A 27,672-nucleotide genomic window follows, 5' to 3' on the forward strand; every position below is an offset into this window, starting at 1 on the left:
CATTATCCCACCATTAGACACTCTTTTTTTTAACAGAAATGTCATGACAGTGATCTACAAAAGACAGTAAAGACCTGCATTGATTCACACAGTAAAGGCTGCTTTAGCTCTCAGCCAGTCAGCGGGGAAGTGAAACTGTTGCAGCAGCAGCAGGACGTGTGGGTAGTTTCTCAGCGTTGATAATGTGGCAATCTTCGCTTCATGCCCCGTGATTTTATTACATTTCCTTTGTCTCTCCTGGCGACCCAACGGCTGCCATCAAATTAGATGCCGTCCTAATTACCTCTGCTGTGTCATATTCAGAATTAACACTGCAAGAAATTTACATGTCACTTAATGTTGTATTTACTCTCATTTGAATCTTGTGTTGAAATCGTGTATTTGAATCCTAAAAAATAGTTTATCAATCAGGATCTTTCATATGTATTTATGTTTTCTCTCTCCACTCTTGTTGGTTAAAATCCTGTCTTATAGCACCCCTTTATTGAGATGTGTAGTTTGTGTGGTTTAATGGGGTCACAGTCACCTGTTCCTCTCACTTCATTAGAGCCGTGTTAGTGACAGAGACAAGTGCACCTTGACCTTGTCAAGGTGACGTCCTGTGCTTTCAGGACAGTTGTGGTGTAGGCCTGTAGCGTCCCCAGACTCTTACTTTCGCTCCGCTGTGAGATGGCCATTTTCTTTTTCTACCTGTGGTAGTTTTAAATACGTGGAAGTGATTTACAGTGTAAAGAAAACATATAATAAACTTTTTCACAGCAACCATATTGATATGAAATAGTTGGGTAAGCACAGGTGTTACTAACGATACTAATTAAGGTCCAATTTAGTGCAACAGAGCCTCTCCAGTGAGCCAACATGCACAACAGCAGCACCCTCTCTCTGTTGGACCTGAATGGAACGGAGCCCTCATTAGTGTTACTGGTAACACCTGTTTTCACTCTACTACTCTACTATGGCTGCTGTGAAAAAGTCTGTACAGTGTGAAGTATTTAAACAATATTTAAGTTCTGCCACTACCATCAAAATAATAACAAAAGATGTAGTTTGATGATATGAAGTAGCATGGGATCATGGGAGTTGTTATCTTCATTTTTAAACAAGCAGTGTAGCTGATGAAAATCTGTCTGTTGTGACGCAGGCAGAAATCTTGCTAATACATATTAATGTTGATATTCAAGTTTTATTTACCTTACATTTAGTCAAGTTTGCTGACTTCCTTCCTCGCTCTCTGACATATTCGACATATTCCATGTCTTCCTGGAAGTTATAGCAACTAGCTAGCAATGTCTAGCAAGAAATGCTATGAAAGCCATGAAATAAATTGCAGATATCTCTGTGTTTGAACATTGTTGGAAAGTTTGGGATAGTGTAAGTACACAACTTAACAAAATATGTAACATATGGCTAGTGTTTTTAGACATTTTAATGCTAAATGAAATGTTAGCCCACATATTATAGCTTTAAGTTTGATATGTCATGTTGTCTTCAAGATTTTTTTTTACCACAATGTGGACATGTACATAATGTTACATGTAAAATTGTGTACTAAACTAAAATAGAATTGAGCCTGAGGAACAAAACAAAGCCAGCAAACAGACTCATAGCCAAGGCATTTGAATGCTGTATATATGCTAGTTGCTATGGCTAACGAATTAGCAAACTGTCACTGGTGGACACAGATTGGCATTATCATTAATTTGGAGTCATGTTTGTGTAATTGATATTAGTTCTGTTTGGGTCTCCCTAGAAAAATATCTGCCTCTTATGCTGCTAGATGATCCAGTTTATTCACAAGCTAGTTGCTAACTTTGTCGGCAGCTGTTTGGTGCTGTGCAGGTAGAGTGCAGCAGGTTTATGAGAGCTTGTTTGCTGAAAACAGCTGCCTGCTGGAAACAAAACTGATGAGGTTGAACTGTATAGGATAGTAGGCTAAATGTGGTGTGAAACCAAACTATCAGCTGAACGAGTCTAAACATCAGTGTGAGCGACCCCATTCACACATCATTTGAGTCAGTATTTATATCTAAAAAAATAGTTTGTGGAGCTGTAATATTTAATATTTAATATCTGTTAGTTGCTTCATCAATATCATACAAGACAGATGTAATATAAGATTCTTGAAAGTGCATTAATGTGTAATAAGTGATAAGACTTTTTGGCTTTTTTTCACGATGCTACTTAGGATGTCAAGCTGTTGCTAATGAGGTAAAATACCTTAAAATGCACTAGTCTGGATACCAGATTCAGGCTGTGAGCCTCTTTGGGTACTTTGATGTGTAATGAACTTCGTGTCCACATTTAAGTGGTCAGCCTTCTGAAGTCAAACTGCCTGATTAAATATCACTAAAATTAGCCCGCAGCAAATTAATTCACGTCAAAAGAGGGAAATAGTAGAGTCTGAGAGAGATGATAAGATCCTCAGAGTCAATTTAACCAGAAAACTGTTTTGATATATTCCTCGTCTTCAAGTAGCTCTCAGAGGACCTTTTGCTCCCTGTGCCACCAGAGCTGTTGAGCACATTCACCGCTGCTTCTTGTGAATGATTCAGGACTGTAAGGAGCTGCAGAATTGATTCAGAGTGGCTGTCTTCATCTCAGCAGGCTTTCCTTGCCATCAGAGAAAGTTTGTGTGTGTGTGTGTGTGTGTGTGTGTGTGTGTGTGTGTGTGTGTGTGTGTGTGTGTGGCAGCACTGTAAGCTGAGAGTGGGAGTACACTGTCATACTGCAACTGCATGATGCATGACTCCAAATTATGTGGCAGCTTTTGCTTTTTCCTCACTGATCATTCAGAGCAGTCAGCCAGCGATGACTCATGGGAATAACAGAGGTGGAATAACAGTATCAAGTGAACTCATATAAAAACATCAAGCTCAGTGGATAGAAGTCATTACCTGGCAAAGTTTGTTTTTAGCAACTTTTTGGGGTGTCATCACTTTACCTCCTCCAGCATGAAGGTTCTGTTTTCACTTTGTGAACTGAAAAATATCTCAAAACTTACTCGATTTCAACCAAGTCTCACTTTGAATAGATTGTTGACTATTTTGATTTGATTTCCCCTTTAATTTTCCCACCACAAATTTCATAATAAAAAGAGACACAGGATGTGGCCATGTTGTATGGTTTCCTTTTTTTGTTAGTTTTTTTGCCTTTTTTTTTTGTATTCTGAATCCATTTCAACAGGGACATTTTGTGCAGTGTTCTTGTTTAGGTTTTTAGTCATGAGTCGGACTTTGAGTTCTCTAAAACTCTGGGTCATTTTATCTTTGTCATTCTGAAGACCAGACATGTGAACTGAGTCACATAACTCAGACCCAAGTCAGATCTGAGTCCCAAATTTGATGACGTTGACTTGACAAAAATAAAAAAAAGACTTGAAACACGACTTGGACTTAAACATCAATAGGGCTGGGTATCTTTAAAGAACTTTCAATACTGGTACTAGTACTGACACTTTGGCTTTGATACTGATTCCTGAACAAAACTTTTTCCAATATCAAATCAATTTTAACCTAAATAAAATTACATTACACATTATAATACAATTACTCACTTTAAAGGAAGAAACTGTTCAAAGACTTGGTGCTGGAAAAACAAAACAATCGTCACTATCTCTGGTCCTAATATAGCGCTTTTGTGATACATGTTTTTTTAAAATACCATAATTAACTTAAATTAGTGATCATCTTGTAAAGTTCCTGTTAAACGTTTTAGTGTAACTGAATAAATAGACCCTTTTCTTATTATACTCATGAGTGTACTTTCACATTATGTATCACATTATACTGAACAACATATGGGGTCATGAGAAGTACCTTGCTAAAGGCAACATATTGCATCATCAGTTTTGTAATGAACTAAATTAGTATAGCCAATGGCCTTGATTGCCATATGCCCTGTTTTAGCTCTCCTGCTGTGCATGCAGTGTAATTTAATCTTCTTTGCATGGCTCCATACCCAGAGCACTTAAAGGTGGGGTGAACTAATCAGCCCTTACATTTAACTGATACATACATCCTGTATAGCAGATGTTCTTACATATGCATATATATGAGAAATGGACAAATGTTCAAGACCAAAGCAGGGCTCTGAGGATTGTCACTTGATGCATTGCAGGATTTTGTTTATTTTTCTGTCTATCCAAATATCTGTAAAATGTAGAAAAGAAAACTGCTGTTTTCACCCTTTGGATATTTTTTTAATATGCAAAAACAAAGGAATGTAAAAACAAAAACAGAAAATCCTATGGGTATTTATTCTGTCAGTGAGCTACAGCCTCAGTGACTGTTTTTAGTGGAATGTACTGTACATTATACACAAATTCCAGTTGGTAGTAAAGGGCCTAAATTATTTGTTTTTTGCAGTTAGATTATAAAGTATCAGATCAAAAGATTTGATCAAAATACATGAAAAAATAGACAGTGAGAAAATGATTAAATCTCTACAGTTGAGACAAGTTGAGACAAAATTAAGACCGTTGGCAAGAAATGTGTGTGCGCAGACACACACACGCACACACACACGTTCGCCTAAATATATGAATTAAATGTAGATGAAACCACAGATGTGTTTGGCTGACGGTGCCAAAGGCTGTTTGTAATATAGAATACTGGATCACACCCTCCATCCAGAAGTGACATATGATAAATTAAAGTGATGGATGTCCTTCCATGCTGCCCAGGGGGCTTAAATACATGTCTCCTTTTCTTTTCTTTTTTTTCTAGGAATAAATTAAAAGAAACACTGATAAGTTCCCACACTTGCTTTTTCTTTTTTAAAAGACAGTCAGCCCTAAATATGCTCACAAAATCAGACTGTATGCTCAATTGTGATTAGCTTGTTCAACCTCTTAAAACGGAGAAAACCAGCAACTCTCAGGCTTCCACCGCAGAGACCCCCGCTGTGTTTCAGAATCTGAAAAACATTTGCATAAGCTCAACTGAACTCGGCTCGTGTGCCTGAGCAGTCAGCTGAAGAATTAAGGCCGTGTCAACAGGAGAGAAAAGTCTTTCCTCCTCACCAGCTGACTCTGGGACTGAAAGCTGATGCAACAGAGTGCATTTCCACTTCATTTTCTCCTCCACACCAGGCATCCCGGGTTCCCCACGGAGAGAAGAAGTAAGGTATCTGTTGCTACTGCAAACAGAAAAGAAAGCTACATGTTACCTAATTCTCATCACATATTAAAAATCTAAAGCTAAATATCTTAGATACACAGATAATTAGGAAAAGCATCATGGTTTGGGATAAAATAGTCAGGAACGTGTGTGAAAGACCTGTGTTGTACCAGTCTATCCACCCCAGCCTCCTTCCTACATGGACTTTATTGCTCTTCATACTATGTGGACTTTGTTGAAAATTAATATAGCAAATGTGTTAGCAAACAGTTGTATATTTAAACCTCCAGCAGACATTGAGTGACACTGAAATTCTTTTGAAGGTGTTTCAGTCCTCCTAGTTAATCAAAGTCAGATATCCACTCTCCTTTTAGCTCTGTTTTGGTCTCCACCAACTCCTGAGGGAAATATCTGGCTCTGTAGTGCTAATAGCTGGCTGTTTGCTTACTCTGTCTGTCGTTTGGTGCTGCACTGTAGCATTTTTTTTTTTTTTTATCAGAGCTGAAAACAGCTGATGAAATGATTCTGATGAGAACAATGGGACTGAACGAAAAGATGTGCAACAGTGAAGCCGACCTCACTGCGAAGACAAAGTTTCTGGGAAATTATGCATAGTTACAGCCTGTTGTTAGCCAAGAAAAAGTTCCAGCATGTATCTTGACCTAAAACCTGATCATTTACAGGTTGAACAAAGTAGTGAGTTTCAGATATGTTGTGGTTTCAAATATTGGACAAAACCAGGCTACCTGCTTCCCCTTGCTTTTAGTCTTTATGCTAAGCTAGGCTAACAACATCCTGGCTCCAGCTTTGTAAAAATGTAAAAAGTCATAAAACATTAATTAAATATTAATATTAAGTATTAGTATTCATTAAATATTAATTATCGTTAAAATATTCAGTGTTTCTATCTATTTAATAAAAAAAAGGGGACAATCCTGGTGTCAAGTTTTTTTGACCATGGCAGCTGTTGTACTGTAATAAAATGTGGTGCAGTCTGATTGGTAAAATTGGGTGAAGGAGGAAAAAGACGCTTAGTTTGACTTGCAAGACATTTGTACTGGTGCTGCGGATTCACTTTACACTAGCTGGCTTCTGGTCGAGTTTTCTACGGCAGTTTTCTCTAAAACCCAACATAGTTACTAGAAGAAGAAGAGAGATATGAAGCTGCCATACTGAGCAGCTCTGTCTGTTGGTCAAAACAAGCACAACACGAGTTAGACATCACACAGCAGAAAGAGTGAAATATTCTTTCTCTTTGCATTCTCTGCACAGTTAAAAATGGGTAGATTTCCAGGGACAGTTCCAGTCGGGGACAGGCCACCAAAAACAGGAACTCTCTCCGGAAGTCAGAGACATCTGGTCACCCAGATGAGAGGACTTTCATGTAATGTTCATACCAAGAGAATAACTAAATGTGTGGAGCAAGAGGGAGAGGCACAGAGAAAGATGTAAAGACTGAGTGATGAGATGATGAAACAGTGATGAGATGTTGGACATGTAGAGAAAGAAATGATGCAGAGCAACACAGTGAAGCTTCTGCCTGCCATTTATCCTGGTGTGTGTGGGCTGCTGCTTCTCTGACAGCTGAGACAGAGGGTGTGCTACTGTATGTGTGTGTGTCTGCGTGTTCATCTCACATACTGGGGTGCATAATATAGATCTTCAGCCTGCTGATTCAGCCGCCCCGAACCTCCCATCACAATTACAGCCAGCGTGTGGCAGCGCTCCGACACTGGCGTCTGCAAAATGTCACTGTGCTTCACACAGCCCATCAGTCCGCAGGTCTGTCCCCTGCTAACAGGCCGCTGTGTGGGAGCACTCTCAGACATGGAGGGTGCTGACTCCCACAACCCCCTGGGGGAAACAAATGGGTATATCAGCCCTGCCACTGCTCGTTCTGTACAGAAGTACAGAGGGCCACTTGGACAAGAAGAACTATTGAAAATATCTGAAAGCATACACTTGCCTTTTTCAAGTGGGTTATTTCATCCTTTGCCATTGTAAATCTACTCAATTCTCCATCTTATTTTAGCGTTTACTCACTTTTAATTCACTCACCTTACTTTTCCCTTCAGCTCTCTATAGTGTTTTTCTAATGTGATTGTCTTCATCAGCAGTATCTTTTGTAAAGTCGCCCCAAAATCACAAGTTGCATTTTGGATTTCTTCACCTGTGATTCATTTTCACAGCAGGATGAGCTGCGTGTGGAGGAGGCCTGTTGTTAATATCATATCCTATCGACACGATTGAAACCAACATGGTATATTAGCACATGCTTAATAAACAACATAGATAAGCATATATAAACAGGAGACTTTGTTCCAAAAATGTTGTTTAAAAGATTTTGTTTGCTGTGAAATTACATTATCACTGGTCTCTTGCAGCAAGAAACTTTTGGGTTTGTGGGGACATAAAAGTTTAAAGTCAGCTTAAACTTCATTAGCAATTAAACAAAAATCCGGATTCCTGTTTTGGCAACATTGCATTAAATGCAGTCTCCATGGGTTGTGACATATTTTCTAACATTTTTTAGAAATGGCAAAGGCCATGGAAGTTTATTTTTCAGTGGGTGGTATGTTAATATATTCTAATTTTAGTCTGAGTTTGTTTTCATTTGTCTTTTGAATATGTCTGAGAAAATATTAATATTTCCAATGGCCTCCTCTTTTTATTCTGCCTTTGAATTTCCTGCAGTACGTTACGCGCTCAGGAGTTTGCTAAATCAATTGCCTCCATGGTTTGCTGACAGTTTTGTCGTTCCAGTACAGCGCACAATGACACCCCAGTGTTTAATAAAAGATTTTCCTAGTTTGGTGTGGAAAAACTTAAATGGCCTGCAGAGTGCTGACCTCAGCTTTCTTTGGGATGAACTGAAACACGGACTGTGTGCCAGGCCTTATCACCCAACATCAGTGTTGGACCTCACTGATGCTCTTGTGGCTTAATGGGAACAGATCTCTGCAGCCAGGTTCTAGCATTTTGTAAAAGGAAGAGCAGAGGCTGTAATATTAACATGTTAACCCCCATGGTGTTTGAACGACAACAAACAAATACAGGTGTAATATTCAGGTGACTTTGAGTGTCTACATTATGTGTGGTGTACTAGTGCCTTGTCAATGGATCAGCATAAAACAAGTAACATCAAATAACATGGGTCAATGCTGAAGTGTGTGTCTATGCTGTATTGTATGTTCAAGTGTCGAATTGTATGTTCAGCGGCACAGCTACAAATGGCCAAATGTGGTCGTCTACATTGTCGCCAAGTGCTGAGAAAAGTTGAGGCCAGCTTTAATTTGTAGCGCATCAGACAGTGTCAAGTGTTGGATGTCAGTTTCTGGCTCCATGTCACCAGATTCCAATGAAAATGACTTGTGGCCTGATGCTTTGCCGCTGGTAGCCTGAACGTACCATAAGTCATTTAAGCAACTCCCAGGCAATGACAGCTCGTACTGGAAGACTGAATTGTCACCCCTGTTTGTCTGAGGATGTTTCTGAGCCGTGTTGAATTAAACAGTTGTTTTGCAGTGATAGCAGACTGAGCTTTTTGTTATCTGGACAGTTGTTGGTGGGTTTGTTTGGAAGGAAGCTTTCAGAGATAATGGAGGGACTGTTTTAATTACTTTTTTCAAATTGAAAAGTTGTCAGTATTTTTCTAATGAGGCAAGTTGGGAAAAGTTTTTGTTCAGTCAGCCAAGTTTGTAAAAAAAAAAACCCAAAACATTGTTATTGACAGCTGCGGATGAGAAACACATTTAAGCTGGTTCATTCACAACCAAACCAAATCACACTTTCTTACTAAAATTACTCTTTTTAATTTAAATTTCACATATAGATTATTTAGTAATGAAACATTATGAAACTTTTGAAATTTAAAAGGGTGATTTCAAGAGAATTAAACTAGTCAATGCATGTAATGTTAATGACTTTTGTTCAAACTCATCTTCTTCCTTCTTCCTCCTTGTTTGTGTGTGTGCAGACCAATGATGTAGCAGGAAACACCTGGAACTGGCTCTACTTCATCCCTCTCATCATCATCGGTTCCTTCTTCATGCTCAACCTGGTGCTGGGTGTCCTGTCAGGGTAAGTCAACTCATTACATAGCCGCACAAATTCCAGGTCTGCTCCAAGCTTACATTTAATAAATGCAATTTGTAGCAAATTTATCATTTATTATTTTTCCAAAAAGGAAAATACTGGAATTGGACTGAAAAAAATCAGTATTAAAAGCTGAGATTTTTAAAAGTTCCATTTGCATCTCAAACAGCTTTAAGTTGAACATTTTCTTGTGTTTTTAACTTCTTAGATGGTTCATAATCAGCCACTTATTTGCATTTTATTCCCATTTTTCTCTTCCTGCAACTGGAAACATTTTCTGAGCTCAGCTTGTTGCAAGAGGATGTCTTACTCTAAAATATACAGTTAAACACCAAGGGAAATGGGGACATAAAATCTTTGTTAAAAGGTGATGTTTTCCCTTTGAAAATGCTGGTGTTTTTCCATGAAAATCTGCAAAAATGGAAAGCAAGATGCATAGTATTCAAGGATCAGTAATTAAACTTTTTGTATATGTATATATTTTTGGGCTTTTATGCCTTTAATTTACAGGACAGTTATAGATATAACAGGAAAGGTGGAGAGAGAGTGGGGGACAGACACGCAGCAAAGGACCATAGGCAGGAGTCCAACCCTCAACCGCCACAAAAGACTCACAGCGCCAGTACATGGGGCAAACGCTCTACCAACTGAGCCACCGGGCCGCCACACAAATAATTTTCACACGACTTAACAACAAGTTAAACTGAAAAAGAATCAAAATCATTGCTTTTTAAATGGCTCTCTGTTCAACTCTTTATTGAGAATATGTTAATACTCTATCTGAGGGCACCTCTGAATCCACTGTCTGCTTCAAAACAGTATTGTAGACGGATTGTAGCCTGTGAAAAAACTGCTCATTTGAGGGTGAATTGAGTAAATCAACAGATTATTTACCTCCACTCCTCATCATCTAGCGCTTCTCCTTTCTACTTTCTCTCATCATCGTCGCTGTCTTCCTCATGTGTCGTGAAAAGGCCTCGTGCTGTGGCTTTAATCATCCCTGTCCTCTGTGCTCCTGGATCTGACGTCTGTCCATCTCACTGTGCCTGTCCTCGCAAAGAGCCTCTTCTCACAGCCCCTCGCCTCATCAAAATCTGGATGAAAGCAAATATGTGCATGGTCATTAGTCTGGAGTCCCGCTGCTGATGGAGCTTCCTTCTCAGTCTTGTCCTTCTCCCTGTCAAAACTGTATTTCAAATTGAGGAGTGGTTTTCTTTTTTGTCCGGTGCTTGTACTGTGACTGTCCACCACATGTTTTATCAGTGAGGTTTTTACCCTGTGAGATAGCAGCAATCTTGCAGGTTCGTTGCATGGCACAGTATGAGGTGGAAAGTCTCTGTTGCAATGTGTCAGACTGTCCAACTTCAGGTTTGAAACATGTCACACACACTGTGTGGTGTGAATGACACAGTGCAAGTGGAAACATGTCATCAACTCCCATTTCATGATATTAAAATGCAGTAAAAACAAAAACAAGTTTTGGTCATTTGGTCCTAAACCACTGAAACTCACACTGTGATGCAGGACAACTGTTTTGGATTGAAGGCCACAATCTTACTCACACGATTGTCCACTTTCATCTGGGACAGCCCAGAATTGCACAGGGCAATGTTTCAAATCAATGAGAAAAAAAACTTTTTAGTAACATTGGATTTACAGAATGTTTGCATTGATGTGATGATGTACTTTACCTCTGTATATCAAGTATATAAGAAAAAAAAAAGACATTTGGGGAAATATAATTACTGACTGTCTTGCTGAGATTTAGATGACAGAACTCCTACTTTAAGAAGGCCATTAGTTTAGCTTAGCATAAAGACTGAAAGCAAGGGGAACAGCTAAACTGGATCTTCACAAAGGTAACAAAAAAGTCTAACAGCACATTTAACGCTCACTAATTAACAAGTAATATTTAATTTGTATAATCTCTTCTTTCCTTGGCACCTTGACATCCTGGCCAAGAAATAATCTGGTATATATCCCACCATAAATTCAAAAAGACTTTTATACACTTTGGCTTCAGAAACAAGATATAATGTTAATTATTTAGCTTTATGTTGGTGTTGGTAATTAGATTTTTTAACGTTTGGGCAGAGCTATGCTAGCTGTTTTCCACTGTTTCTAGTAATCAAGCTAAGTTAAGCTAATCATCTGCTGGCCTCAGCTTTATAGTTAATGGATAGATAGGAGTGTGGCATCAATCTACTCATCTCATCTAAGTCTTGATAAGAAAAACAAATATCCCAAAATGTCAAACAATGCCTTTATTTCACTGGAATTAATCTCTGAACTGTTTTTAGTGGACTTTCCAAAATCTTATCATTGCCTTATTTTATACCTGCAAATGCATTTTTCATCAAAACTAGAACGTCTATGAAATGTAGACAATACAGCAGCTGGATCAAAGCCAGACTGACGGTGGTGACCCGTCTGCAGCTTTTTACTGCGTGCTTCAGTGGGAGGGCTGAACAGGTGTGTTTGGGTCTAGTCGTGGCGACGTTAACAGGGGCAGGAGATTGGCAAGCGCTGTGGTCGGGGCTTGAAGAGATGCTCTCATTTTGGCTAACACTGGCCGCAGAGCTACCTGTGCTTCCCGCCTTGCCACGTACAGTTCGTTGGAACAGCTGGGGAAACTCCGGTCGTCCATTTACAATTTTTTCTTTCCTTATCTGCCTTGAAGATAAGACTTGACATTATGTATACAAAATTAAGAGCAACATGTATGAGCTGTATCTTTTTCAAATAAAAAGTTTTATAACAAAAAAAAAAATAAGTTGAGCTAATATTATAGGGTTATAGGGTTGTGTCTAAAAACCTATATTTGTGAAACTCGCATGATATTTTTGTGCACGTTGTACAGACAAATTATGCTCTATAACGTGATGATGTGTTTAAGATCTGGGTACGTTTAGGGACAGAAAAAGAAAGAAGGTCATGGTTTGGACTATGATGATCATTCCCATGAGATCTTGTGCAGGTCTCTGGTTACGCTTTAGATATGGTTATAGTTAGTGGACAGACAGTATGGTCTGTCATGTCAGTGCATCACACTCCACTGTTTTGCCTCTGCATCCACACATTTCAAGGTTCATAAGTTTCAGAAATATCTCTTAAAACAGCTCTGGGTTTGACCTCAACAGCCCTGCTCTCATCTGAACTCCATGGTTAATAATCCATCAGCTGAACGCTTGAACAGCTATTTCATCCATTTCCATGATGCAATTTCTCACAGATCTGTGGGTCTTGTAATTGACATAATCCTGTTTGTTGCTGTGGATGTACATGTGCAGGTTCTATCCTGGCAGATGTCTGACACAGAAGAAAAAAAGAATTTGAATCCAACTTGCCAAATATCCTAACATATTACATCTATTTACTCTTTCTGTGTATAAAAAACATCTCTGTATGTGTTTGGACAGAGAGTTTGCCAAAGAAAGGGAGCGTGTGGAGAAGAGGCAGGAGTTCCTGAAGCTTCGGAGGCAGCAGCAGATCGAGAGAGAGCTCACCGGATACTTGGAGTGGATCTGCAAAGCAGGTCAGGCTCATCTCTGAAACAGTGTGAGAGCTGGCACGTTCGTGTTTGTTGTGTTAGAAAAACATGACAAATTGGTAGAAAGTCTCTTCTTTCTCTCTCCTGCTGCAGAGGAGGTGTTGCTGGAGGAGGAGGATGAGATTGCAGAGGAGAAGTCCCCGCTGGACGGTGCGTGGTACAAGAGGAAACAAAACCTTCCAGGTGAAAACAGGGCTGAATATCTGGTGCCTGCTTTACCATGGTCTGTCACCACAGGAGGACGATGGTAAACCGGGCACACAGAGGCACAATTCATCATTTCCATCCCATAATTGACTTTATTAACAGCATAAGTGTGCTGTGCATAAATCACTCCAAAATCATCTGCCATGAATGTGATCTGGTTCTGTTTCTCCTGCAGAGTGGAGTGTAGGTTTAACTGAATCTGTGACAACGTTACTGTCCAGAATGATGCAGGTGTTCCTCAAAGGCCCAATCTGTGTGTACACTTCAGGTGGAAAATTTGAGCTCTAAATGGAAATGTTGCATTTCTGTGTTTCTCAACTCTTTATGATTCAAATTTTCGGCATGTTAGTTAGATATGATTGATGATTTGACAAAAGCCTAAACTTGATTTAATTCAGACTAGCCTGACATTCATCTGGAGCTGTTGGCGTTGAACCCCACACAGCAGGACCACATTATCTCTTTTTCTGCTACAGATGATTCCCTTTCTTTAGAGGCTTGTTGAGAAATGTTGCTACAGTTTGGATTTTTAAAAACAGGTATTGAGAAACCATCAAAATCTATTCGCAGCAAAGTCTCTGCTAGTTGCCTGGCAACTTCACAGTGACGACGGGACCTAACCCTGCAACACCACAACTTGTTATTTTTACATCAGGTTTTGCACAGATTAAACAAAGCAGATATAACATGTTAATTAGTGAGTTTTTTAGGTGCCTTTGGACAGAAGCAGACTCAGTGTTTCCCTGTTTCTAGCCTTTCACTTCTGCTATGCTAACTGACATCTGGCTGTAGCTTCATATTCAAGATTTGGGACGTTTATTGTTACTCCATTTATACAAGTACAGTCGCGTGAAATACTTTGGCTCAGAGGCTCCACTATAGGAGAGCAATAACGGGTATTTTTCCATACAGACATTAGAGTAGCATTCATCATTTAAAGCTATAGCATGTAAGTATTCTGCCTTAAAATGTCTTAAAAGACTTAAGTCATATAATTTATAATTTATTTTGTTGAGTTGTGTATTTACATGATCTCAAATATGTCCAACAATGTTCAATCTCAGAGAAATGTGTAATTTATTCAATATAACAGTGTATTTCCTTGCTAGCCTTGTTGCGATAACTTCCATGATAATACAGGATACGTTGGCAAGAAGAAAGAAGTCAGCAAAAATGACTAAATGTAGCAAAAATAAAACTTGAAACATTTCCTCATTCATGAACATGATTTCTGCCTGTCACCTCAGATAGATTCATGTGACGCTACTTCACATCATCAGACTACCGTTTGTCTTTTGTTATTGTTTTAATGTGAGAATAAACCCTAGCTACAGAACATATTTGATGTTATATCTAACTCCCGATAAGACAGTGAACATATATCACAAAATCTTTATATCAAAATAATCACTGAAGTCAGTTTGCAGAACATGCAACTTTGAACAATAAAATGTGCATAACATGTTCTACATAGTACTGCAGAAATCACAGTACACACCAACTGAATGGACTCGTCTTGATTTTGAGACAAAGTTGACAAACTTAAAGGTTCAGTGAGTAAGATTTAGGATCTTTTGGCAGAATATGGCAAGAAGGGAATATAATATTAGTATATCAGTATTAGTGAGTACATTTTCATAATCAGCTGAAAATAAGAATCCCTTTACAGATTATCTACAGAGGGTGTGGAGATGGTCATGTTGCACCACTGTTTCAACAGTAGTCCAGTGTAACAGAGCAATAAATACACAAGCGCTTTAGCACTTTTGCATTTTAATTCTTACAGTTTCGTCGTTCATTGTGTGGTCAACGTCAAATGTATAATCAAATGTTTCTTTATGTTTTATGATGCTTTCATGTGATGAGACTGTTTAGCACTAAAGGCTTCTTATTTTTTTGTGATGGTTCTATGTGAAGCAACGGCTGCAGGACTGTGCCCAAGAAAAAATTCCCCTCAAGGACAATAAAATTTATTCTGCTCTACTCTTACATAATATGTACAGTACAAAAGAAAATAGAACTCACTTTCCGCTTCTTGCCAATCACACAGCTCAGTCTATCTCTTCCTCTTGAATACTTTTGAATCTGCTGACCTCCAAGGCCCAAAGAAAGAATAACAGCTCTCAACTCTTTGGTTTCTATATATATATAAAAGATAGATATAAAATATGAAACTTTGATTTGATAGCATGTATAGCATAATTTCAATCTTGACAAGATATTTTTAAAGCATTTTCTTCAAATTTAAAGGAGAAATCTGTAATATATTTACTGTAATAAATCAGAAAATGACCACGCTGTGTCATCAGCAATCAAGGAAACATGTTAGAGAGATTCCCACTTCACTTGACACAAAACTACAGCCACGGTGTCTCCCTTTGAAATTTCCATTCTGGACTGGAATACTGTAACTGTATATCTGTTTTACATTAATCAGAATTCAAATTAATGCTGAATTTTCGCCAAATGAGTAAGTGTCTGTTTATGAGTCATAAGAAATCATTTATAATCTCATAGAAGGCGTAGATGTTTATAACTGTTAAATTTAGCAAAATGTTAATGTTGTTTGGCAGGCAGTGAGACATACAGCTGCTTAGCTCATTGTCCAGTGTGTATTTTCAGAGCAGTGGACTTTTGTTTTCAGGACAACTTTAACTTTACATTGACAGACAGCTGACAGTTATAAACAGCTGATCAGCTTACAGTGGAGGACTCGTTGTTGCTTGTTATTGTCAGTTTATGAGATTGCACGCATATTGCGCTCCCATGGAGCTCCTGAAGCCTTCATGTCTCTGCTGTGTCTGAGGAGGAGGGGGAGAGAGGAACATACTGTAGAACATATATTAAACAGGATTACAACCTATACATATACAGTATATGGTTCCAACTCGCTATATGGACTGCTGTATTTATTTTTGCACGTGTAATGGCTACATATTGCTCCTTTAAATATATACTTACTTTTAATTGACTTAATATTACAGTAAAATATATATAGTTTTGTATAAGTGTCAATATGAGTCCCTCAGCTAAACATTATCAAAATGTGCTTCTTGTAGTCATGTCAATCATATAATTAAGTGGTGTTTATGGTCAACACTCTGGACTCTTGTTGCCTCATTTCATAAGGAGGACACTGTTATTCAGCTGTCTCTCTGTGTCTGTCTCTCTCTCTCTAGTCCATGATCTCAGTCCATCAGGCCTGGCTTGAAGGAAAGGGTTAATTAGAGGGATTTGCAGCTTTAGTCTGATTGGATTTGTTAAAGTAAATTCACTATACCAAGCTCCCCAACACACACACATGCACATACACGTACACACACACCTACACACACGTGGAAATGCATTTGCTAGTAAATGGACTCACAGTGGAAACATCCATGCTGATGCTTCCAGTAAAGTGACAGCACCCAGCTGCCTTATTTTCTCAATTAGTTACATATCAGGGATTAAGACGTCTGAGTCCACAGCCGTAGAAAAACCACTCTGATGTTGTTAGAGCAGAAAATACAGTTGGCCTTCGTCAGATGAATGACAGGTATGAGAAGTGGAGCAAAGTGCCAATCATGGCTGACTAACTCACTAGAGGTGACTTGAGAAATGTTATTTGCCAAGGTTTTGGAGTAAAAAAATTATCCTTTAGGCTGGGTATTTCATTTAGCTATAAAAGATGGGTTAACACAAAGTGTTTTGCTCAGTTTTTTTTCAACATACTTTATATATGTCTTAGGAAAAAAACGTAAAAAACTCAACATCAGCATCTGCTACGCCCTCAAATATAAGAAGTGGAGTGAAAATGAATTTATTTTCTGTCAGACTTCTTTTTAAGACTGTTTATTCAGTATACTTTTCTTGGGATTCACTGCAAAACTTAGTTCAGTATGACACTGAACATGTAACATATATGGACCATTCAATATAATACTTGATGTTGTGCTGTTGTACCGAATATCAGCATGCTTGTGATTATCTTCAGCGAAATCACAGCTGTGCTGATATTCAGTACAATAGCACTCCCTCTCATGTGATACTGCTTTATTGAGTGCAGGGACCTTGTCTTATTCTGTCTTGTCTGAAGACAGAGACCCTAAAATATGCAAATTTCAGTTGGTCTCAGTTGAAAACAAGCTGAGATTTTCTTGTTGCACGTGCAGTTTGTTTCGCTCAAAAAGCCTTTTTTTTTAGTAAACAAAAATGATTTATGAAACCTTTATTAAAATGATTGATATGAAAGAGATCGTTCAAGTGTCTCTCAGTCTCAGCCTCGGCCTCATTCGTTTCACTGCTTTGCTCTGCCTCCCAGCAGCCTTTTCGATCAGAGATACAGGGTTGTAGATCTGGAGAATGAGCCCACCATGGTGACATGGAGCCGGTCACGTGATGATCACATTCATGTTGCGCTGGCAGTTTTTCATTCCAAGGCTGGCTTCAAGCAGGAAGGCAGAAAATCTCCAAATGAAAAACATGATTGACGCCCGCTATTCATAGTTTCCAATTAGCTCACCCCTCCACTTTCATGCACACACACATAAACACACAAACACACACACATGCTCATATACTGTATGTGATGAAGTGAGGGTTCATCCATTGAAACACCATTTTTCTTGCTGTTTGACATCTTCACTTTCATAGATTTATATGAAAGAAGTTGTGCATAACAGGGCAGCACACTTCCTGTGTTACTGTATTACATTCATATTTTCCCCTTCCTGTTTGTGCTGTTCTCTTTCCAGTCCTGAAACGAGGCAAAGCCAAGAAAGGTAAAAACGACCTGATCAGTGCTGAGGAGGGGGAGGATCCTTTTGCAGACATCTCCTCTGTTGGTAAGTCTTTTTATCCTCGGCCACCAGCAGATCACCTCTGACCTTCACATGCTGTCTGTTCACAGAGTCGACCTTTACTATAAAAGCCACCATAAAAGCCTGTCTTCTACAATGAACATAACCGTGTCCTCTGACTTTCTGGTCTCCATTCATCAGATTAGTATGTCATGGCGTGTCACCTCAACACTATAAAACGTTTTGTTAGATGCCTTACACAAACAGCAATGCACATGTACATCACAGCAGCAGATTCAGCACCGTCTGGATATGGAGACCTAAAGCTCTTTCTCCTGGCTGTAGAAGCATATCACCTTGAGGGAGAAGAAGTATAATTAACTTTTCTAATTAGACTGTTAAATTAAAATAGCAAGAGAATCACCTGCAGCACATTAGAATTAGACTTTTTAATATTAATGGCCTTCATGGTCCCACACAAAGACAACATGTAATTGCTTGTCTGTGGGTTGAAAATGAGGATAAGCATGGTAATTGAAACCATTTTGTTGCCTTCACTACTTTTATTCTATCTCATCTCATGACTGTTTTCCATAAAATTAAGCGTCAAGGGAATAGACGCGCCGCACAGTCAAATTTTGTCTCTCATCTCACTTGTTTCACACACGATCCCCGCAGTCCTGCTGCACGGCTCAGATGTATTAGGTGCATATTTTTTAATGAACAGCTGCAAGGAAGATTCAAGGAGTGTTCAGGTGATTTCACGCTTTCAGTTCTGTCCCTTGGGTCGGTATTGTTACTTTTGTAACTTAATGTCTTGGCTGCAAATGACTTTCAGTGCTTGTTAGCAAATGTAAAAGTGGAATGGATCACTACCCAAACATACAGATTACCCCAAAATCAAAAACACATATTTTTTCTCTTACCTGTAGTGCTATTTATCCATCTGGTTTTGTTGTGAGTTGCTGAGTTTTGGAGATATCGGTCATAGCAAACTCATTTATTTCCAAGTAAAATATGTATTTTTGAATTGGGGGTGAACTGTCCTTATAAAAACCATGTAGTGTTAGAGCACAACTTTCCTGTAACTGAGTAGTGCTGCAATTGTAGCCCATTGCCAAGAAATCTTTGTAGTTCCAATAACCAGAGGCACAAGTGCAGTCCTGGCAAAGCTTGAAAAAGCTGGCAGAAAGTGTCTGGAGCAGATACATCATTGAAGGAATCAGCAAGTGCAGATGGGACAAAATTGTTGAATTTGGAGAGGTAAAAGTTCCAAAAGTTCAATATTAAGTGAAAGGGAGCTGTATTCCATGGCCAGGAGGAAAGACAGGAAGTTACTGCACCAGAGCGAAATACCCCCAGAACACAACTCGCTGCAAAACCACAACTTGCTGTTTAATATTCATCCTATAACACAAGGTTGTATAATGTGTGCAGTCATTTTGTGCTACACACATAGAAAAACATAGAGCAAAACATAACAAAAAAAAACTTTTAATTTAGATGGAGTGAGGGAGATGACATATTAAGCAGTTTGACAGTCCAAAGGAAGAAGCTGCTCTTTTATCTTGTGGCATAGGAGTGGATACTTCTGTATCTCTTTCTAGATGGCAGCAGTGGTACACTGTGATATTACTGTTGGGTGTGGTAAGAGGTAATAAACCATAAAATTTACCATGATATGTCATTGGAGATCAAGGAAACTGCTGCTCTAACAATAATGCTACAACCCCAGTTTCCACCTTTGAAATTTCTGTTTTTTTAACGCCTGTTTAATTAGAGTTCAAATTAATGCTGAATGTTCACCGAATGAGTATTCGTTTATCAGTGGTAAGAAATTAGTAATCTTTTAGAAGGAGTAGATGCTAGTTAACATCAGGATAGCAGGCTTAACTTTAGATTGACAGACAAATGACAGTTATAAAAAGCTGATCAGCTTGCAATGTTGCACTCGTCTTGCGTTCCTGCTGTCTGCCTGAGCTCAGTCAGTCAGTGGAGGAGGGGGCGAGAGGAAATATATCAAATAGGATTTTAACCTATTAACAATACAGTCAGTGGCTCCAACTCACTATTTGGACTGCAATACTCATTTTGGGTTGTGCAATCGCTACATATTGCTCATTTAAGTTAAAATATAATGGGTCTCCTTGAAAAACGAACACCCACAAAAGTGGTATTTTTGCATTTGCTGTTGCAATAAAAGGAAGTGTAATTTCACTGTTTTTCCTAAACATATGCATATGCATAACCAGCATAATGTATATTCTAATTATGATCTCAATGAGTCTGGCGAAGACAGGGATACTGCTCATCACATTAGCAGGAAGAAGACAAGAAAAACACACACAGTGATTCACTGTGAAGACTGTGAAACAATGACAAATATTTAACCGCTGCACACTCACTCATTTCCTCTGTCACCTTTCTTTATCATCACTCTCAGCTCCTCCGGGCTCCCCGTTTGGTCGGGCCAGTGTGAAAAGCAGCGGTAAGATGGACAGTTCGTCCTACTTCCGGCGTAAGGAGAAGAGGGTCCGCTTCTTCATTCGCCGCATGGTTAAAGCTCAGAGCTTCTATTGGATCGTTCTGTGTCTGGTGGGCCTCAACACTCTGTGTGTAGCCATAGTCCACTACGACCAGCCCGAGTGGCTCACAAAGGCCCTCTGTAAGTCACACATACAGATACACACTTACACTCCCACTCATTTATTGATGTTGATGGCCTTTAAAAGTAGTTTCTCTGTTTTTTCTTGCTCTGTCCACCCTGAAAACAGACACTGCAGAGTTTGTGTTCCTGGGTTTGTTTCTGACTGAGATGACCTTGAAGATGTACGGCCTCGGAGCAAGGAATTATTTCCACTCCTCCTTTAACTGCTTTGACTTTGGGGTAAGTTGCTGTCGGCTGTGACTCACAGGTAGATATTTAATGCTAATGAGCAGTGTTACTTCTGTTTGGATGACCAACTAGTTTTGGCTTCTTGAAGCACAGTCAGTTATAGCTGGTAATAACTGCATCCTCTGCTCTCCTCTCCAGGTGATAGTGGGAAGTATTTGTGAGGTGATCTGGGACATGATTAAACCAGGAGCATCATTTGGTATCAGCGTGTTGAGAGCCCTGCGACTGCTCAGGATATTCAAAGTCACCAAGTGAGTTTAACCCAAAACACACACGCGACAGACAATTATAAAGATGATTAGTACATTAGGCCTCCCTCCATCACAGAAAAGCTTGCTTTCCTTTGTTGCACCTACAAAACTGTCAAATTTGAAGGAGCTCAACTTCTCAGTGAATGCACTGACTACATTAAATAGCAAAAATTCCACTTTTATGTTTGCATCACCCACAGCATCATAGGGACTATAGTACCAAAACTCCTGGCCATGGATGGATTACTGAGCAGACCTACCTGGGCTACACCTGCAAAATGTCACTCAAAAAGACATACACTGATTACAAAGAGAGACAGTGCTAAACGACTACAAAGAGACCCTAAATAACTACAAGGAGATGTTAAGTATCTACAAAGAGACACAAAATGACAACAAATAGCTGTAAAGAGGTTACAAACAGATACACACTGACTACAAGGAGACACAAAACAACTATGAAGAGATGTAAAGTAACTACAAAGAGACACAAAATGACAACAAATAGCTGTAAAGAGGCTACAAAGAGATGCAAACCTACTACAATGGAGACACAAAATGACTACAAAGACACGCTAAACAACTCCAGGGAGATATGAAGTGACTATGGAGACACAAAACATCCACAAAGAGACACAAATTAACTACAAAGAGAAACAAAATGATAACAAAAGCCTGCAAAATGACAAAGAGATGTAAAGCAACTACAAAAAGACATAAAACAACCACAAAGAGGCACACAACAATTGCATAGAGAAACAAATCAACAACAGAGACATAAAATTACCACAAAAAGGTCATTGATGGTGCACTGCTGTACATTTTGTGTTTTGACATGTCTAAGGCTGGAGATATGCTTGCTGTTTAACCATGCGTTTGCGTATGCGTAGCGTTAATTTCTGAGGACTCGCTCAACCATCACTCCAAATGGACGCAGGATACGTGAGGCAGCCATGAAGCATAGGGATGCGTATGCGAACGTGTTTCCACCTTAAGGCTCCGAATGTCCCATGAACATGGTTCTTACTGTAGTAGTATTCGTACAGGTAGCCAAAAAAGACAAAAAAACTGTCCTTGGTGACTGGACTAACAGACAATGAATTCTTTTCAAACAAAACATTAAGCAGATGTGAGATTTTAATGTTGCAGGAGCTGAGCTTTTCCTCAGTTCTTTCTTAATTCTTTTCTCTCTGAACTGACAATCCTGTTAGAGTTTGATGGCTTTTATTTCATTAGATTAGCTGTAATCCTGTGATTCACTGAAACTGGCAGCTGTAGACCCTGACGCATTGATTTGTTTTATGCCACCTCCAGCTCATATTGCCATTTGTTCCTCTCTTTCCTCCTCTGTTTTGGTCCTCTCTGTCTTTTTTTTGAAGCATTGTTTGTCTGAATCTGTTTGTTCTCTCACTGCCTGTTTGTCAGCGATGTTGAGTAACAGTTAATAGAAAAAAAAAGTTATTTCTCTGTCCCTCTCTGTGTTTATTGCTTCCTCTCAGATATTGGAACTCGTTGAGGAACCTCGTGGTTTCCCTCCTCAACTCCATGAAGTCCATCATCAGCTTGCTCTTCCTCCTCTTCCTCTTCATCGTGGTCTTTGCTCTGCTGGGCATGCAGCTTTTCGGAGGACAGTGAGTAATAAGCTCTTTAGCCTGTCCCGCACTCTTTCCAGCACACATCCTCTCCTCTTCTCCTCTATCCATCTCTCCATCTGACCCTCCTTCCTGTGTGTGATCCCTGGCGACAGACGTGTCGACGCAGCAGGTAGCTGGCAGAGCACCAGCACCGACTGCGGCCCTTTGATATCGCTCTCAGCAGGAGCTCCATGTCTTCTAATGACAGGAACACCTCATGATTCTGGGCTGGCTGCAGTTAATCAAAGGCCTGGCTTCCAGCCCAATCTGGCTCAACTCACACACACATTTTACTTTCTATCACCTCGCATGTCACCTCACGGCACACAGACGCTGCTACAGCCAGGCAGGTTGACTGTCGAGGTGTTATTTAACATTTTACATTACACAACATGCTTTAACAGTCTTTAAATATTTGTGTAGTTCTACATCTTGTTGGTGTATTATAGCCCTGTGAAACCTGAAGTAGCATTTGCAGTTTTGCTTTAAGTTCGCTAAGAAAGAAATCTTTAATTTCTTAAAGCCCCAAAGGTATAATTTGGGTTTATTAAAATGTGGGTCTTATTTTCATTGTCAGTTATGAAAGCATTATGCACAAAGGATATTGCTGAAATCTGGAAACATGGCAGCGAGAAACATGAGCAGGCATTGTAAACAAACCAACAGTTTATCTAGATTAGTTCCTTCAAGTACTTAAAAAATAAAATTAATTAATTAAAGATATATAATTCTATCAAAATACTATAAAATGTTGAATCTTTGAGATACTTGAAATGTTTAAAATAAGTTTTGTCTTTACTGTGCTTTTGTTTCGTTGTTAGCTTGCTATATAGTCATTATCATGAATGAAGTGCACATATGCTACTCAGGATTATCGGTCGTTAAGAGCTAAACTGTGATGACAAGGTAGTAAGTGGAGATGCTATGCAGAGATTGTAAATGAATTGTTAACAAACACTACAATTGTGGTTTCAAACTGGAACTGTTACAAAGAGAAGTGCAGATCAGGAGGAGAATATTTCGAGCAGGGAAGTAAAACTGAAGTGAGCACACCTTGATTTTTATGGGGAGTAATTTGATAAATCATTGAACAGTTTGCCTTTTTTTCTCTTTGTTTTCTCCAAATAAGTTTGCTTGCCTGTTGGGCTGTTTACAAGCTTTTTGATTATCTCACAGCAAGAGTTTCTTGTTCTGACAGACTGCTGATATTTGCTCCAGATTTCACTCGACGAGTACAATGTTATTACCACTCTTAGAAATGAGTTTTACAATGAGGAAAATAAGAGTCAAAATTGATGCAGCAGAAGTTGAGACATTCTGACTTTTAATCCCTGCTATGGGTCAAAAAGTGTGGATCCTACACTTCCCATGATGCAAATTAATGAGCGCTTTTCTACTATGACAGGCAACTGACAGTTACAAACAGCTGACTAACTTGCAGTGGATGACTTGTCTTCGCTTGTTTTTGTCAGTTTATTAAGTATTGTTCACCCTGCACTCGTGCAGAGCTCCTGCAGCCTGCCTGTCTCTGCCGTGCCTGGGGAGGGATGGTGGGAAATCACTTGCTTCAACCATAGATCGTATATCAACCAGGATTTCAATCTATTTAATGTACAGTCTATGGCTCCAACTCACTATGGCTACATGTTGCTCCTTTAAACAATAATCAGTTTAACGAGGGTGACACATGATGTGTTTCAACAAGAAAATTTGAGATAACAGATGTGTTTTAAATAGTATAGCTGAACAATTAATTGAAATATTATCAAACCAAGTGTGATATCCAAATAGCAGGAGCTGTAATTTTTTGATAAAGGTAAAATATGTCACAACATACTATTATCAATGAAGCATTGTAGTGCTACAGAGATTCCCTGCCCTACAAGTCGTATTCTCCAGTCGTAAGGTAACATGCTTGTTTGTTACAGAGCCCAGCATTTCACTGAAAATAAAATGCAAAAATTACCACTCACACTAAAATCATGACTCATATCACAGTATATATTTTTTTTGCATATCATTCAACCCTAATACTTAGCCTTTAAAACATCAGTATATAGTTGCAAGACTGGTGAGTCACTAACAGTTACAAATGAGTTTACATAGAAAGCACTGGCCTCGATGGTTTCAGTGTACAGTCACTGGTGTGTGTTGTTACATGCTGCCACTGCTGCATCAGGTTCTGCACACTCTCAAGTGAAATGCCACTTTCACATGGAGTCACGTCTCCTCGGACTGACGGCCTTCACAAACACCACCACACCACAACAGGATGTCTTTGAAGCAGCAGGCTGTTGCCATGGCGTCCAGCCTTACAACAGTTTGCGCCATCATTAGCATCGCATTAGCGTCTGGTGATGGACAAGTGTGAGATGAGTCTGACATCCACATGGTGCTTCTAGCCAGCCGAGCACATCAGGCCGAACACACTGTTCATCACAAATAATGTTTGCATTCTTGCTAGTTTGAGGCCTGTATTTTTCCCTTAAAGTCTAAAAATATTAAATAATTTCTCAATTTCTTGAGCTAAGAATTATGAGTTTGTTAAAAATAAGAACTGTATTCTTCTTGTGCTTGCAAATAATGTCACTTTTTGTTTAGAAAATGATGAATTGTATCTATACTAAAGAAAACACAACCATTCCTTGAGCAGATGATTCCAATTGTTTAAAGAAAAACAGGCTTTCAGCCCTAAATAGAAGATTAAATGGCTCGTTAAGGGGAAGAGATGCTTTGTTATATTGGAACTTTATTTTGGGCTCAGAGATTATGTTCCTGTTCTCAAAACAGCAAAAGTAATCTCCTGGTAAAATTGTGAGAATTGAAAGATAAACAGCTTGAGGCAGAGGATGGTCTCCCTGCTGAGGCTCACAGGACATCACCGACTGTTGGGGAAAAAAAGTATGTGATAAGCTCAAAGGAAACGTGCAGGATTTACTGTAATAGAATAATGAATTTTTCTGGTTGCTGCTTTGTAGCTTTGAGTTTTAAAGGTGCAGTCCTTCTTTGTTGACTCACTGTTTGGGCACAGAAAGGATGGAATTTTATATTTCCAGCTGAGGCCCTTCTTAGCGTGCAGGCTCAGTGATTATACAACTTCTAAGTTGGACTTTGACAACCACTTCAAAAGAATTTCTTTTACTCTGAATGCCAACTAGTTTGACACTGCACTTTCAGACCGTTTATGTCTTTTTAAAGACTTGGCATTTAATCGGACAGAGAGAGAAGTGGACAGATTAATCTACAGTCAAAATACTCACAGGTCAGTCCATAAGTCAGTCAATGCTACGCCTCTGGGATTTTCTAAAACCTTATTTCACCCATGGGTGGTGCCTTACGTCCTGTGTCACACAGACCGTTGTGTGGTAGATGTGTGTTCTTGGTAGCTCGCTTTGGGTTGTCTCATCAGTTTCTTTTTTTTTAAGTTCATTTTTGCCTTTGTTTACAGTGATACCTGAAGAGTTGACAAGAAAGGGGGTAGAGAGAGGGGATGGCGTGCAGCAAAGGGCCACAGGATCAGTGTTGTATATTACCCAAACAAGCTTTCAAAATTCAAATAAATGTATTTCATATTCTGTGAATTTATTATTCAGTCCAGTTTGTTTAATTTTCCAAGCTAGAAATAAATTTAACCTCTTCTTTGCCACTCAGTTCAAGTATTTTCACATACTCAGCACAGGCTGAGACAGTTGTGGAGCTCACCAGAGTGTGCACTGCTACCAGGCCCATCCAGGTGAAATACCACGTTTTTAGGGGGTCTCTTACATTTCAATCTTGATTGGGTCTGACTGAGAAAAAGAGAACATGCCTTGGTAGGGACTTGTCAATCGCAAGATAGCCCCGCCCTGAAGCATACCCTGCTTTATGGTCTATTTTAATCTAAATTGAACCATAATTTACAAATTGAACATCACGCTGTATTGAAGAAGTCTTGAAATGGTTTAATGGGGTCATAAATCAAGTGAGAAAAAGCCTAATTCTCTGATATGTTTACGTACAATCTGACTTGTTTTTGCCGCTGGGCATAAGAAAGAATGCAGGTTTAAAGCACTTCTGCATTGGCGTCACTTTTCAGACCTGCATGCTGTCTGTTATATTACAGTTGATTGCAAAATGTTAACAAAACTGTTTGAAATCTCAGCACAAGTTTTTGGAAGAGCTGCTGCACTTTCAGCCAATTTCGGCCATAATAATCAAAAAAACTGAGATCCAGGAGGGACTGATTAGCCGCAGCTCTAGAATTCACAGTGGGCTGCCTCTTTGTATTGTGCCCCTTCCTCATATAGTAAAACTCGTTTCATTTCTTGACTTCTTATAATACTGCCGCGTGTGTCCTGATTCATGTCACAGTCCCAGTGCTCTGCTCATTTTTTTCCTGGTATCATACAGCTGTTATCTCCAATCCGTGTGTACATGCCTGCATGTTCTCAGAAATGTGTGTTGCATTCACATACACAATGCAAACCTGCTGCTATTGTCTGACAGAATAGATATGGCGAGTGTTAGGGCACGAGCTTGTGGGGAGTTTGGCCTCACATGACTCTTGTTTTCAGGATTGATTTAATGAAGTCCCCGTGGATGATGCTTGGAAGCCAAACAGCACGCTCCCAATCCCTATTATCAGAGTAAACAGAGGTCGGTGCACACAAACCGCCGCCGCCGCTCCCTGTGCTGGGCCCGCTAATCCTCGAGGAGGGAGGAGAGGATGGAGGGAGAAGTGAAGGAAAGAGGCAGGCAGGGAAGGAAAGAAAGAAAGAAAGGAAGGAGAGGAGGGAGGAGGTGAAATGGAGAAAGCGATAGAGGGATTCAGTAGAGAGAGGGAGGGGCGGGCGATGGAGAATGCAGTAATGAGACAGAGAGGGACGGAGGTAGATGGAGAGAAGCATGTGGAGAGAGAGTATGATGACATACCAAGGGAGGAAAGGCTTATTAAATTAGTTTCCCCTCCCCCTTCTGCTCTGTCTCTTCCCTCACCCCCTCCCACCTTATCTCCCTCATACATGTACAGTAAATATTATAGCCAGAGCGATACATGCTGGTCAATATTATTGGCCAGAGTCGGGTTTTCAGTGATTCATTACACCGCCAGAAATATGTGGACACCTGAATGTTACAGCTACATGTGATAGTTGAAAGTCTTT

At 39.4% G+C, this 27,672-nt stretch overlaps 1 protein-coding gene across 1 annotated transcript in view; it reads left to right on the top strand.

Annotated features, from left to right (window-relative positions):
- The window catches only part of LOC146308144 (voltage-dependent N-type calcium channel subunit alpha-1B-like), a 137,413-nt gene that overhangs the window by 20,114 nt on the left and 89,627 nt on the right, over positions 1-27,672 (top strand). The window contains exons 4-11 of the mRNA XM_084746200.1: positions 9,094-9,197; positions 12,632-12,747; positions 12,856-12,945; positions 17,706-17,795; positions 20,194-20,415; positions 20,525-20,637; positions 20,785-20,897; positions 22,397-22,528. Of these exons, the coding sequence (XP_084602326.1) occupies positions 9,094-9,197; positions 12,632-12,747; positions 12,856-12,945; positions 17,706-17,795; positions 20,194-20,415; positions 20,525-20,637; positions 20,785-20,897; positions 22,397-22,528 (980 nt within the window). The remainder of the gene's footprint in view (positions 1-9,093; positions 9,198-12,631; positions 12,748-12,855; positions 12,946-17,705; positions 17,796-20,193; positions 20,416-20,524; positions 20,638-20,784; positions 20,898-22,396; positions 22,529-27,672) is intronic.

Source organism: Lutjanus erythropterus, chromosome 20 (genome assembly GCF_056507025.1).
Source record: "Lutjanus erythropterus isolate fLutEry1 chromosome 20, fLutEry1.hap2, whole genome shotgun sequence".
Taxonomy (NCBI): Eukaryota; Metazoa; Chordata; class Actinopteri; order Lutjaniformes; family Lutjanidae; genus Lutjanus; species Lutjanus erythropterus.